General features: G+C 37.2%; 1 protein-coding gene and 1 pseudogene across 6 annotated transcripts; one reads left to right on the forward strand and one right to left on the reverse strand.

The window, feature by feature from the left end:
- The first annotated feature begins 5,140 nt into the window (after nucleotides 1–5,140).
- On the forward strand, nucleotides 5,141–7,503 carry LOC103942577 (protein ROOT INITIATION DEFECTIVE 3-like). 6 transcript variants are annotated; one of them, XM_048580259.1, is made up of 7 exons: nucleotides 5,141–5,716; nucleotides 5,825–5,954; nucleotides 6,068–6,130; nucleotides 6,217–6,252; nucleotides 6,394–6,553; nucleotides 6,846–6,972; nucleotides 7,151–7,503. In XM_048580259.1, the coding sequence occupies exons 3-7, from the start codon at nucleotides 6,106–6,108 to the stop codon at nucleotides 7,157–7,159; spliced, it is 357 nt and encodes a 118-aa protein (XP_048436216.1). In that variant the 5' UTR covers nucleotides 5,141–5,716; nucleotides 5,825–5,954; nucleotides 6,068–6,105; the 3' UTR covers nucleotides 7,160–7,503. The 6 variants fall into 6 exon arrangements, 2 of the variants coding, with proteins under 2 accessions (XP_048436216.1, XP_048436217.1); XM_048580260.1 differs by lacking the exon at nucleotides 6,217–6,252 and having other exon boundaries at nucleotides 5,149–5,954; XR_007256853.1 differs by lacking the exons at nucleotides 6,217–6,252; nucleotides 6,394–6,553 and having other exon boundaries at nucleotides 5,153–5,954.
- LOC125475488 lies at nucleotides 7,077–11,060 on the reverse strand (annotated as a pseudogene).
- Nucleotides 11,061–14,706: the final 3,646 nt, after the last annotated feature.

Here is a 14,706-nt window from a genome sequence, read left to right on the forward strand (position 1 = left end):
TATACATTTTTATATTATGTTACCTGTGTGTCTATTTTCTGAGTATGTATTTTACATTTGGATTCAGATACTACATTGCAATGTCCATTTTATGTTTCGTTTTTTCCATTACTCGCACACCTCTTAGTCTTCTGTGTCCGTTTTTACATTTGGATTCAGACACTGCATTAATGCAGTGTATGTTTCATGGTTCTATTTTTTACTTTTGGATTCAGACACAATGTTGAAGTTTCCATTTTCTGGTTTAGTTTTTTGTTCCATCACTCATATGCCTTTTACACTTCACACCTCATGCGACTTCTGATTTTTACATTTGAATTCAGACACTGCAATGCAATGTTCGTTTTCTAGTTCTCTATTTTACATTTGCATTTAGACATTGCTGAATTGCAAACCATTAAACTATGTACTTTCTCATCTCATTGTATTTCTCTTGGCAAACTCATATACTTAACTAGACCAGCTCTCCTCTCAGAGATGGCTTGGATGGAAATTAATCTTTTGTAACATGTTTATTCATCGAATCAACGTGTTTTAAAAACCATAAGAAGACTTTTTCTTAATTTCATTCTATGTTATCCAAGGGCATGAAAGAGAATGATATAAGAGTCAAGTTCTAATTATTTACACTAGCTTAAAGCTTATGGGGCATCAGAGAGAAAAAGAGAAGGATATAAGAGTCAAATTCTCACTTTGTATAATGATTTTAGCACAATTGGAATTCACCTATGCCTAATTAATTAAAGGGTCAATATCAGTTTACTACCCTCAAGTTTCGTGATTTTCAACATTTGGTACTTAAAGTTTTTTTCGTCCCAGAGTCATACCTAAAGGGTTAATTTTGGGATAGTCTCATATATCCGTTAGTCTGATTGTTAAATCAGCCGTTAACTGGTAACGTGGTGCCCACATGGACAATAATTGAGCGCCACGTGTCAATTTGGGTCCACGTGGATATTAAAAAATTAAAAAAAAAAACTAAAACAAAAATTTAAAATTTAAAAAACTAAAAACCAAACTAAACCTAAAAAATTTAAAGTTGCCGCCGCCTTTGCACCCAACCTTCTTCTTCTCTTTGTTTCTTCTTCTCCATCCAACATAGAAATCCATTAGCTGCACGGCCTAACCCAACCCACTTGTTCCTCCCAGTCCACTGAGACCACCCAAGCCACTACCTAAGCTACCAAAACCGGGTAAGCCATCATCCTTTAGAAAACTCTTTGCTTCGCTCATTGAAAAGGACCTCCATTTTCGATTTGCATTTGTGGGTTATTTTGGGAATTTGTGTCGGAGCCGCCATTGTTCTCGTCCTCTTCGTCATCTCGCTCTGGTTCATTTCCCGCTGCAACAGCAGCAACTCCTCGAAAGCCAAGACCTTTACACACAACTCTTCCACCATCCCAAACGTCTCCAAAGAGATCTAACAAATTTGAATTGACGACTTACGGAACAACCCATCATAGGCCGACCCGAAACCCATCAACCACTAGAGCCATCCTAACCCGGTTGCTGACTTGGACTTTGCCAGAGCCCAGCCCCTGCTTCTCAAGCAGGACGATCACCATAACAGCCCGGCTGGGAGCGGTGGCCGACACAGAATTCACATTGAGATTGGAAAGAACCTCCAGATTTCGTACCCGGAGAAGGGCAACGGCGGTGGGTTGTCACATAGCAGCGAGGAGGCTCGGTCTGGGGACCAGGGGATGATCGCTGCGCTGGAGGTTTCACATTTGGGATGAGGACATTGGTACACTCTCAGAGAGCTTGAAGATTCCACTAATGGGTTTGCCGAGAGTCGGAATAAGTGTAAAGAGGAGCTTCTGCTTGCGCCACTATTGTCGGAGATGAAGAGATTGTGCACAAACTGTTTTCCTTCAATCAGATTCCGGTCAGCTCGTTCGGGTCGATTGATATGGTCGAAAGGTTGGTAGCTGGGTTTGGAAATTGTGCGAAGTAGAGGGCGACGGCCAAAGGGCAATTTTAAATTTTTTAGGTTAGGCTCGGTTTTTAATTTTTTAAATTTTAAATTTTTGTTTTAGTTTTTTTTGTAATTTTTTAATATCCATGTGGACCCAAATTGACATGTGACGCTCAATCATTGTCCACGTGAGCCATACGTCAACAGTTAATGGCTGATTTAATAGTCAAACTAACGGATGTATGAAACTGTTCCAAAATTAACACTTTAGGTATGAGTCTGGGATGAAAAAAACTTCATGTACCAAATGTTGAAAACTACAAAACTTGAGGGTAGTAAACTGATATTTACCCTTAATTAAAATATATCAATTGATTAAGTTCAAAACAAAAAATGTTATTGATATATGACTAAATAGTAAAAATTTTATTGATGTTTTCCTAAACTTCCTTAGAAAATATAACCAATGCATTTAAGAATTTAATTGATTAAAAAGGATGATAATTACTTAGTTGTCAGAAAAAAAGGAGTTTAACACTCGATTACATTATTCAATACTTATTTACAAAAAAAAAATAATATAAAGTGTTAAGTTGGCGATTAAAATACTGATACAAAAAAAGTCAAAGTTTGATCAAAAGTTGAAAAATACAAGGTTTCAATTAAAGTAATGTCATCTAGTGGGAGCCTAATTTCCTAATAATAAATAGATTTACCTGCCACGAGTAGTCTAATTAAGGAGCGTGTGCGACAGAGAGCCTGAAGCTACCAAGTAGAAGATGGCATTCTACAAAAATGTATGTGTACCATAACAACCATGTACAGCAACGCCTTAGAACATATTTAGATACATCGCATATTTGCACATAACAAAAATTGTGTTCATCGTATATATGCTACAACTACTGTTCTTTTTCTTTTTTGAGGCTAGAAACCTAAAATCATGAATTAATAAGCGATTGACAGTACGAATACAAAGCTCTGATTCTCAACACTACAACAAGATAGTTCAGATTCTCATCACTGAATTGGCATATATGTTGCAAAACTTAATTCTTCTCTGAAAAATTGTAAATTTTCTGATTCCGTTAAATCAATTGGAATAATCCAACAAAGCTTTGTACCAGCAACTTCCTCTGCTTATTGGATTTGGATTCAGACTTGGCATCATGGACCGGAGAGTTCTGTCTCTTGTTGGATTCACACTCGGCTGGCATTGGAGACGGAGACTTCTACTTTGCACAGATCATGCACGCGGTGGCAGAAGAGTCACTGACATAAGTACAGCGATCACAAGGCCAATAATCCCCACTCATCTCCGAAAAATCATTCTCCATCGCTCTTACAGTTCCACATTCTGAGTAAAACTCCAAACTTTTATGCAAAACTTGAAATTTTATGTCAAACTTTTTGTGTGTAGGCTGTCTAACTAGAACACTGGCTTGACTCTGTAAGTCTATTTTCCTCCAATTCAGTACTGTTTAGTTCTCTACTCCGTGCTTAGTTTCGCTGTTTTCTCTGAGAATCATTTCACTGGCAAAGCAGACTACAAAATTTAAAGCTGTACTACAATGCAAACAAAGAAATATTCCATGAGAAATTCATGATCATGCGCAATTTGCTTACACTTACGAACCAGCCTTGTTTCGGCAGTTTCGCTGGTTTTTCCCCTCCCTTCCTTAAACATCGTATAGTCATGTTTAATTTGTTTATGCATATTGTTACATGAACCATATTTACAGATCATTTGTGTAAAAATCCTTTTGAAAGGATAGTAATGCTAGAGGTAACTGAGCAAGTCATGCTTTTCTCGTTGTCTGCTAGATTATCGAGTTTATGTTTTTGATATCTTTACATTAAATTAATTCGAACAACGAAAATAGAAGATATCTGCTTCAACTAACTGTACTGCTTTAAACAACTTGAATGCTGATGCAATAGGAATAGGTCCTGGTCCTTTCTCTGGCCTATTTCTAATTTCTGGTCTTGCTTGTTCATCGGCATATTTGGTTGTAAATGCACGTGTAGTGGTGGGTAAGCATCTGCGAGATTTGAGCTACACGCGACGACGAGCAATGTTAATCTACACAAAAAATGTGGAGATACTTAGCCTAGAGCAACCGAAATTCTAAGCATCGTCGCTCCAATTAAGCAAAATTGTAGCTCAGTCAATGGTACACGACTGGTTGCCGTCGAATGTGAATTTATTTCTTAATTATCTGTTAGCATGGCTCTGTCACATATAGATCTGCTCACGTACATATCTACTTCTGGGATACAGGAAGTTGAATTAAGGTCACCATTTGTGTTGAATTCTTGGTTCTGACTTCAACTGAAGACCTCAAACAAGTCTGGAGCTCTTTGCATCTGTGCTTGATATTGGAACACTTTGCGATGCTTGCTGAAACATGAAGCCCATTTCGTTCAACTGAAAAGAGAAGTCCGTTTGGGCCTAAATGAAACTCGATACGCATCAGCCATCAAAGACAAACATATGCTTTGATTCGAAAAGATTCGAATCTCAGTATTTGAGCACAATACCTCTACGAATTGCCCTGGAAAATGGAAATGATAAAAACGCATCTTTTAACATCTCACTTAATCATGGCCGTTGTTTCAAATTGTTATTCAGTTTGATAGTGTGTATAAGACCTAGTGTGAAATTATCTCTCATTACTTAAAAATGCAAATACATTATGGGGCAATTACAATTTACCACCTTGAAGTTTGCTTCATATAACTCCTCTTGTTTAATGTCTATCTTATATAAGCGATATTTCACATTAAATTAATTCAAACAACGAAAATCAAAGTTTAAACTTGGATGTATAGGGAGAACACATTTATTTATCCAATTTGACTCTGCCCAGGCCTTCAATCTTTTTAGCCATCATGTTAATCTTAGCAAATTATGACGTGTCCTTTAGTGGTATTGTTTAATAATAACGTGGCTCACTTGAGATTCTGTTTTTGCATAATTAAAATCGCATGAACGCTGCGTGGATCAAATATTAATAAAAAAAATTAAAAATAACATAATTGCTAACTGTTATCCAATAAGGTAGAGATGATAAGTTTGTGTCATTTTTGAGCAGGAATGAGAATATAGGTGAATCCTTTGACAAAAAAAAGAATAAAGATGACATCCGCCTCGCAATAACCCCTTATTCTGCCCCGTCCATTACAAAGGAGAGTGCTGATTAAATTTGTAAAATTCAAATCACCCTGGTCGAATTAAAAACAAAAAACCACAAGAGATCTCAGTGAAAAATGTCGGAAATCAATCAACAATGAACAACAATTAAAACCATTTTTCTGTTATAACATATGTGAAAATGTGAACAATGAAAATATATACAAAATTAATCCACAATTGGGACAGAAATTGGAAACTTTCAAACAATTGCCGACGGCCCCGTTTTGAGAACCTTCCCTGCCTTCTGTGTCTGGCCACGCGCCATTCAAAAACCCTAGCAAAAATCTCAGAGAGCAGCACCATCAACGTTTATGTGTCCGTTACTCTGTCTGAGATTCCAAAACGCTCCATAAAACCCTAGTGAGAAACCCCAGTTCACCAATCCAATCCAATCCAGTCCAATCGATCGATACTTTCTTATGCACACAACATGTTTGATGAATTGGTTCAATTGATAAAGCTTGCATTTTAATTGAATTTGGGAATTTTGTGCAGCCGCAAGTTGATGTCAATGGCTTCCCAGAAGAACCAATCACTCTGCTTGCTGCAAACAGCGAAGGCACGTACATTGTTGGCGGAGGCTCGTCGGGGAATATCTACTTGTGGGAGCTTAATTTTCCTAATAATTTTTCTTTATCTCTTTGAATTTATCTTTTTTTAAGCTCTGAAATGCTAATGAGCATTTTTTTTTTTTTTTTGTATTTATTTAGGTTAATACTGGTAGACTGAAAATGGCATGCTCACAACAGAGGTGTTAGTTGCTTGGTAATTTTGGATGATGGCTCCCTGCTGATTTCGGGGTCGGAGGATGGAGGCATTAGAGTTTGGTCTCTTTATAGGGTAACCATTTCTTATCGTATATTTCTGTATCTTTATATTATTTTTAAGTATGCACTGAAAACGGTTACATCTGTACATGCATAACTTTACGGAGCACACTCTCTGTGTAACAGATGTTGGCGCAGGATATGGTGGATGCAAAGCCATTAGCATGTCAGCATCCCAGGATCACACGTGTAAGAGAAAATGATTCATGAATTTACCATTCACGTGTGGATTGTTTGTCTTGACTTGTTGATCTTTTACTTTCTTAAATGCTCAGATTTATCTTCTTGGTTTTTCGTAGCATGTACTCCTTGTAAGTCCCTCAATATCTATTGCATGTCTTTTGCCTATTATGTACTGATGCATTCGTATTCCTCCCCAATAAACAAAAAAGAAATGTATTCTTGAAATTGCATGTGTTTTGTAATTTTGATTTGGATGTAAATTTTTTTAGGTTTGGAGCGTAGGAAGTGGGAGATTATTGAGAAATATTGTTTTCCTACTATAATTGATGCGATTGCACTGGATACTGGTGAAAATGTCTTCTTTGCCAGTGGTAGAAATTGCAAGATATATGTTGCTGCACTTAATGCTGAGAGCCTGCTTAACAGCAAGTATGGGTTGCATATCATCGATTGTTTCTTGAATCACACGTTTCTCTCTTTTCCTATAGGCAACCTTTGAGTTTTCTTCAGTTAACACTTCTCTAATTTTTAACTGTGTATTTTTCATTTTTCAAAGTATAATTGCCAAAGATTGTTGCACGTTTTAGGAACACTGCATTCTACCTTTAGTTATGACAGGCCTTGCATTCTAGCGAACTGAATCGAGGAACATTCATTTTAGTATATTTTGATTGAGCAAAACTCATTTAACTTGAACTTTGTACGTTTGACTTTTGAACAGCAAAGTTTTTACTTGCTTAGCATATGGCATTTCTGGAAATTATTTGATTTCTAGATTAGAAGATGGCGTGTTCGAGTTTGGGATGCTAGAACTCATAATATTCTTCGCGTGTTCAAAAATGCAAAAGGTTATCTCAATTCTATTTGAATTATTTCCTTCCCTGGGTTTATGCAAATTTAGCTGTATTTGATTAGCACTATTTCATAATACAATTTATATTCAAATATCTCAGTTGTTTGCGTTTAATCTGCCAAACTTTACTAATTTGTTTAGTATTTACATAAAATTTGCACTGTACTCTGCAGGTCCAGTGAATAATATTCTAGTCGTTCGACAACACTTTTCTGAGAAATATTGTTCTGACTTCAATTGAAGACCTCATACAAGTTTGGATCACTTTGCATTATGTCCAGACGATCTTCATTCTCCCCGAAAGCAAAGGAAATGACCATTCTGCTGAAATTTGTAATGCAGCAGCCAACCACCGGTTCTACTAATGCATGCAGGCTTCTCTCCCTTTCAAAAGATCAACGAAACATGCATGCATAAACTAAACACCCCAATTAATTTTGAGATTACCTGTTTCTGCACTCTTCCTTTTTGATGATTTTGCACCCGCCCAAACTCAGCTCCAATGTAGTGGTTTCGGTTTATTTCAGGTAGCATTGTTTGTACACCTTCTAACTGCTAGTAGCTAAATCACATAACTGGAGGTCTGCAAAATTTTGTGACCATAAACTGTTACTTTCTTGCATATAATTTTCGGTTTAAAGTTGCTTATAGTCTCAAATCCAGAGATTTTAAAAATAAAATAAAACTAGAGCATTGCAAATCACGATATTGGGAGAGGAGGAATCGACCTGGGGACCTGGAATATGGTCTTTTTACCCTTGCAACATTATAAATTGTTACTTTCTTGCATATAGTTTCTGGAGATTATAAAAATAAAATAAAACTAGAGTATTGCAAATCGGGAAAATTGAACTCGGGACTTGGAATATGGTCTTAAACCGAGTTACAAGTCCCTTACAACCTTATATATAATAACTTGTCTAGTTGCAACATGGGATCTTGTCATTTGGCAAGTATAATGAAAGCTCAACCCTGATATTAGCAGATTGATGTAAAATGAATAGAGTGAGTTGGTAAAGAAATAGAAAAGAGCTTACTTACCCGAAGTGGAAGGCCTCTCGTGCAACTAAACATCATCCTCTGCTTCGACTATGCCTTCACCCTCATATTCAGAATCAGAATAAGATGGATATTTGATTGTGATGTTGGGGATGTGAGAAATCTTGGACCACTCCTTTCCTTTGCCTTTTCGGCAAACTCGTGCAAGATTACCACATAACTTGATGTCAAGTGTCTGAAGTGGTGTTTTCCGCAAGAAGCCTGGCAGCGTTTTTAGCCGAGGGCAGTTATGGAACTCTAAAGAAGAAAGGCATGGCATTATGGTAATATGAGAATCCTCTTCCTTCCACTCTTCCCACGCCTTCATGAACCCAAATGTGAGTGTTTTCAATTTTGGGAATAGAGTAATGCATGATGATGCTGATGACGTTTCCTTTTCTATTCCCAGAAACTCAACTCCAACCCTTTTTACTCCTTTCATATTCCAAAGCATTAGTCTTTCGAGGAGCGGCAATTTTCCCAAAGGAGGTAAAACTTCACATTCGTTCCATTCATTAAGCCCAACAAATCTCAAATTGTTTAATGACATGATCCAATTGGGGGCAGTGCTTTCATTATGCCCTGTAATATATAAAGATTCCAAATTTGGATGCGGTCGTAAGAAATTCAATGTTTCTGCACTTCTTCCACAACCACAAAGAGATATACTCAATTTTAAGAGTTGTTGTTTGTTCCTTAGGGTGATGCTTTCTCACCCTTATCCGCATCAACTTTCACTTCCCCATCAATTTCTATGGTGAGTTCACAAAGTTGGTCTAAGCTTCTCAAATCTCCCAATTTGAACGCTTCATCGTCGTCTTTACCACCGCCAACAGGGCACCGATCTAGTCTTCTTAGATTTGTTAATCTCCCAATCCCTTTCGGCAAGTACTTCAGTTGACGGCAACCCCAAACATAAAGATGCTTTAAGTTAATCAACTTTCCCATGCCTTGAGGTAGACTTTCAAGTTTCCCACATCTTTCAAGGCGCAATGTCTGCAAATTGTATAAATTACACACCCCATTCGGTAGCTTTTTCAAACCATCATTTTCAGACAAATCAATGAACCTCAGATGCACCAATTCACCTATCTCTTCTGGAAGCTCTTCAATAGAATTATCACTCAAATTCAATGTCCTAAGATGTTTCAGCTGTGACATCAAAGTTGAGTCCACAACGGTGAATTTTGAACAAAAAGTTGCAAGAGTACGCATATTAGTTTTGCAGCTGGAAAATGAAACACGTGGAAATGGACCCTCAGGAGCAAACAATAGGGTCAAATGACAAATCTTATCACCCAAGGACTCTATTGTATCGTTACCATCCTTAACCTCCATTGTAAAGCATTCATTTTGAGTAAGAAACTGCAGAAAGTCGTGCACAATATCATGCATTTTACACCTCCAAATATTTCCATCACTGCCTTTTTCAAAGTCTTGGAAGAAAGATCGCATTACTAAATTATCAAAACACCCTTGGCCAATTATTTTCTTCTCTATTTTTTCTTTTGAATAGAGATAATTTTGTGACATCCACAACTCAATCAAATAATCTTTATCTATCAAATGATCTTTTGGAAAAATAACACAATATAAAAGGCATCGTTTGACCGCAGGTGCCAAATCAAGATAACTCAGTAATAATGGTTGGAAAACTTGTTGCTCAAACTTTTCTAGCTCCCATATATTACTGTCCAAAACTTCCTGCCATTCTTTCCTCGTTTTCTTGTAACGCATGAGACAACCCAGAGTCTTTGCAGCAAGAGGCAAACCCTTGCATTTTTTTGCAATTTCTTTACCAATGGCTTCCAACTCACAATCCTTATCTCTACTAAAAAATGCCATGCAGTTGAATATTGACAAACAATCTGGTTCGCTTAACCTCTCCAAATCGATCTGTTGTGTGAGAGCTCCTATCATATGAACAACATCCTGTTTTCGAGTGGTTACCAATATTCTACTGCCACGGACACCACTTTGTTTTAATGGCAACTTCAATTTCTCCCACTTTCTTTGGTCTTCAGTCCACACATCGTCTAGGACAAGGAGAAACTTTTTTCCTTTAAAGGATTCAGACATACACTGAAATAAATCTTCCAAAGTATCTGAATTTGGGCTGACACCTTTGGCACGAGAAATGATGGCTTTGGCAGTTTTGATCTCATCAAAAGGGTCCGAAACACAAACCCATACTTTGATATCAAAACAAGCTTTAACCTTCTCATCGTTAAAACCCAATTGGGCCAGAGCTGTCTTGCCCATTCCTGCCATCCCAACAATAGGGATGACAAGGAGACCACTCTCTTCTTGACTACTCTCGTTCAACAACTTGCTAACCAAAACCTCCTTTTGTTGTTCTCTACCAAATATCTCAGATGCTTCAACAAAAGAAGTAGTTTCGTCTCGCTTAGGTTGTTTAATGATCATTCTCTCTGAGGGCCGAAAGTTATATGTTTCTCTTTGCTTAGCAATCTCATCTAACTTTGCATTCAGACTTTTGATCTTATGAGCAATTTCATGATGATAATGTGCCCGACTGACCTGGCCAAAACAAAAGCAAGAGGAGGGAATAGAGAAACATACCGCTTTCTTCTTCTTCTCAGTAACAAGAGAAGTACTTCCACCGTGCTCTTCTTGCTTCTCGACTTGTTGTTTCAGTATTTCAGTGTTCCACTCATCCAGCACATTGTCCATCTTGTACGATACATCTTTCAGCTTCTCCAGCCAATTTCTGACGCTGGCCTCCTTTATCTGCCTCTGCTCCGCATCCTCAAGCACAGCACGAATCGTTTCAAGGTTGCCAGCGAATTTTGCAACATCTTTCTCCGCATCCAAAACCAGGCTCACCTCTTCCTTGGCGTGCTGGTAAGTTATCGAAGCCAGTTGTTCGAGAAGCATGGAAATGAGTGCCTCGGCCATCTTTCGGTTAGCAGTGGAAACAGAGAAAACCAAGAGATCTGAACTGAGAAAGTGCAGGATCGAAGGTTGTGGTATCACATTTGTTCTTCCCACCACTACTTGAGTTAGAGATGTTGCTCAGATGGATGTGACAACCAACAAATAATAAAGTGGTGGGGTAGAGGACATTTGTTCAACTTGACTTGTATTACAGCCATACATTGGTCATCTTTCCTGTTGTATGATTGCACTCAGGAGTCAGGATTGCCACACGAATCAAACAATAATTGGGATAGCAGATTCGCGTATAATACATGTATTATTACGTATATCTTACGTTTAATACATGTATTGTTTTTACTCTTTGCCTATGTATTTTTAAACACATTTGAATTTTTATCTAGGATAGTGTTATTTGAACACCTACTTTTACTTTTTCATTTCAATTTTTGACTGTTGGATCGAAAGAATTGAAAAAAATTAATTGCAAAAAATTAACAAAAGTAGTGTAAAATGTAAAAATAAACGTGTAAATAGCACTTTCCTTTATTTAAGATAAGAGAAAAAGACAAGTCTTTGCTATGGTTATTTGACTTTGATATGTATTAAGTCCCTGTGGTTAGCTGTTGTTTTGTACTAAATTTAAACAAACAACTAAAGCAGTAGAGACATGAAAAGAAAACAAAACCTCTGTAATTAAGAATTATTTCTCCTAATTGTTCTGTGAATAAAAGAACGGCTTCAAACCTTCTTTGTCATTGAAAAAAAAAAAAAGAAAAAAAACTTCTTTGTTAATTATTCCGACTTATGTCCAATAATTTTCACATGGGTAAACAGAAGTTGGGGAAGAGACGAGGGGAAAGCACGTGAGAATTGAAAGTAAAAACAGAGTAGACATGTACGGAGGTCACAGTTGATTTAACTTTTAAATTATACAATTTCATATTTGTCTGACTTTCGAGCATCATTTGTCATGGGGAGAAGAGCAATTTGCCGCGATTTTTTGGGAACTTAAAACAATCAAATAAACAAGAAATTTGTTGAAAAGTCTAGTGGGTATTGAATGCCCACATAGAAACTGCAGAGATTGGGTGGATTTTCAATGCCCATAAAATTAATCTTGACTTGGGAAAAGATTATATTGTCAAAGATGTGTGCTTGGAGTTGCTCTATAAATAGAGCACTCCGTATGCTTTGAATAGAGAGCAGAAAAAAAGAAAGAGAGGAAGATGAGAGGAGAGAATACATAGAGTTATCTTTGTACTTCTATTATTTCAAATTATAATGAAAGCATCATTGCTACCCGAGGACGTACTCCAGTCACACTGACTGTAGAGGAACCTCGTAAATTTTGTGTCTTGTTTTATTTATTCCACTGTACACACATCGTCAATTTTACAACACGTTATCAGCACGAGAAGCTCTTATGTCAGTGGAAAGCACAATGCCATAAATCCGATGAAGCACTATCCACCTCTCACCTCCGTCATCTAAAATCTCACAGAATAAAAGGTATGTCCTTTTTTTGTCTCTCCCACTGCGCCAGAAGCGCCCCACCGAATTCCGATGAGAATTGAAATTTACGACCTGAAGTCGTCACGAGATGAGAAAACTCGTACTTGACAACTGGTTTCCAGAGATCCAGAAGAATCTCATCAGACTTGGAAACCCAGATCACGTTGTTTTCAACGAATCTTGAGAACTCCCATGAATACTTGGTTGTTTGAGATGGTGATGGCAAGAATGAATCCACACAGGCCTCCCTCTCTTGTGCCTCTGTCAACCCCACTGTCAACCTCACTGTCATCTATGTCTCTATAAGGAAGTTCTTGCTTAACGATGACATGTTCCCTGGGTCATGCAAGAACAACGCCAGTCTCTTGTAGCCTTTTGGATTGAATTGAATTTGGGCAACCTCCATAACTACCCAGCTGGCCCTGCGTTTTGAGACTAGCAGAGACAGAGAAAGAAGAAAAAAGGAGATGTTGACTGCAACCTAAGAAAATATATATATATATATATATATATATATATATATAAAGGATTTGAATGGTGCAGAATGGTGCATGACACCATTTAGTCAAAATGATATAAATGGTTTCTGTTGGTGCATGACACCATGCTACAGAAATAAGAAAAGTAAAGTTTGAATAAGTGCTGACAAAAGAAAGAAAAACAATAAATAAAAGGAGGTATGATACTTCTTGTTATTTATGTGAATTGGTGTTGGTTTAAAACCCTTTCACAAGTTCTATTTACTTTAAAGTAATTTATTTATCATGGACGGTTTTACCGCCTACTGCTTTAAGTTTTGATTTATGTGAATTGTGCTGAATTAAAGCCCCTGTCACAAGCTTTATTTACTTAAATGCAATTTATTCATTATGGCTGGAATTACCGCATATTGTTTTAATTTATTTATTGTACTTCTTTTTGTTACTATGAGTACATACTGGACCCGAAGTTCCTTGATCAGATCAGAACCTGCAGTTTCTTGATCCTCATCATATAAAAATGATTGGACCTGAAGTTCCATCAAACAAAAAGATCGGGCATAAAGTCCCTTGATCCTCAAGATTAGGACATAAAGTTCCTTGATAAGTATCTTAAGTTTGAAGTGCCGCAGTGCCTCAACTTAATTGCAATAAAAGCCATAAGAGTCTCGGTCTGTAAGACTATTAAATAAGGACCAGAAGTTCCTTATGTCCATACTAAAAAATGGTTTAGCAGAAGCATTTATTAAGCGGATGAAATAGATTACCCGCGCTCTGCTCACGAAAATAAAATTGCCCGTTTTTACATGGGTACATGTCATTTTACATGATGCATTATTGATTTGGTTGAGACCTGTTGACAACCATCAATACTTCTCAGTACAACTCGTGTTTAGGAACCAGCCAAACATTATATATTTACGAGTTTTTGATTGTGTTATCTATGTGCCTATTGCACTGCCACAACATACTGAAATGAAGCATCATTGCGGATTAGGCATTGATGTTAAACATCATCTATCATTCAATATTTAAAACCCTTGACTGGGGATACATTTACCTCGTGGTTTGCGGACTGTCATTTTGATAAGACAGTTTTCCTGCCGTTAGGGGGAGAAAATAACTTTGTTTCAGAAGAACGATGAGCAAATATCATTCCAGAAGAATGATGAGAAAAAACCGTTCCAGAAGAACGAAGAAAATTTGTCGTATTTTGATTCATGAAGCAATCAATATACAAAACGAAGTGAGAATAATTGAATGATGCAACGATATGCAAATCAAATGCTAGATGCATTTAATGATGCAACGAAAGTGATGAAATCACATATGCTTGCTGCAAATGTGCCTACAAAAATTAATGTCCCTATTGGACAAAATAATATGACAGCAAATAATTTATCTGTTACATGCCTGAAGCGTGGCAGATCCACAGACTCAAAAGGTTTAGTCCTTCGAAAGAAGAAGAATATGGCACTACTGAACTATTGCATAACTGTCACATGCCAAACGCATAACAGTTGCCGCAAGGATACTTGTCCCGAAAAGGTCAATCCGCGGACATGGGAATATTGATGTCTCATGCATGAAGCATGATAGACGTATAAGTTCCAATGACTCAACTCCCGAAGTGGAGATTAAAATCCAAGCTCTATAACGCTCAAAAGGAGGTTATGATCCGTATTCTCTAAATTATAACTATCCTGGAAGAGATAGTGTAATACCCTTAAAGAGGCAATGGATATCCCAAAAGAAATGAAAAGCTTTTATGCATGCGCATGTACATGAGAATATGGGAT

Source organism: the organism of the source record quoted next, unplaced genomic scaffold (genome assembly GCF_019419815.1).
Source record: "Pyrus x bretschneideri cultivar Hongxiangsu unplaced genomic scaffold, Pyrus_bretschneideri_v1 Contig15, whole genome shotgun sequence".
Lineage (NCBI taxonomy): Eukaryota > Viridiplantae > Streptophyta > Magnoliopsida > Rosales > Rosaceae > Pyrus > Pyrus x bretschneideri.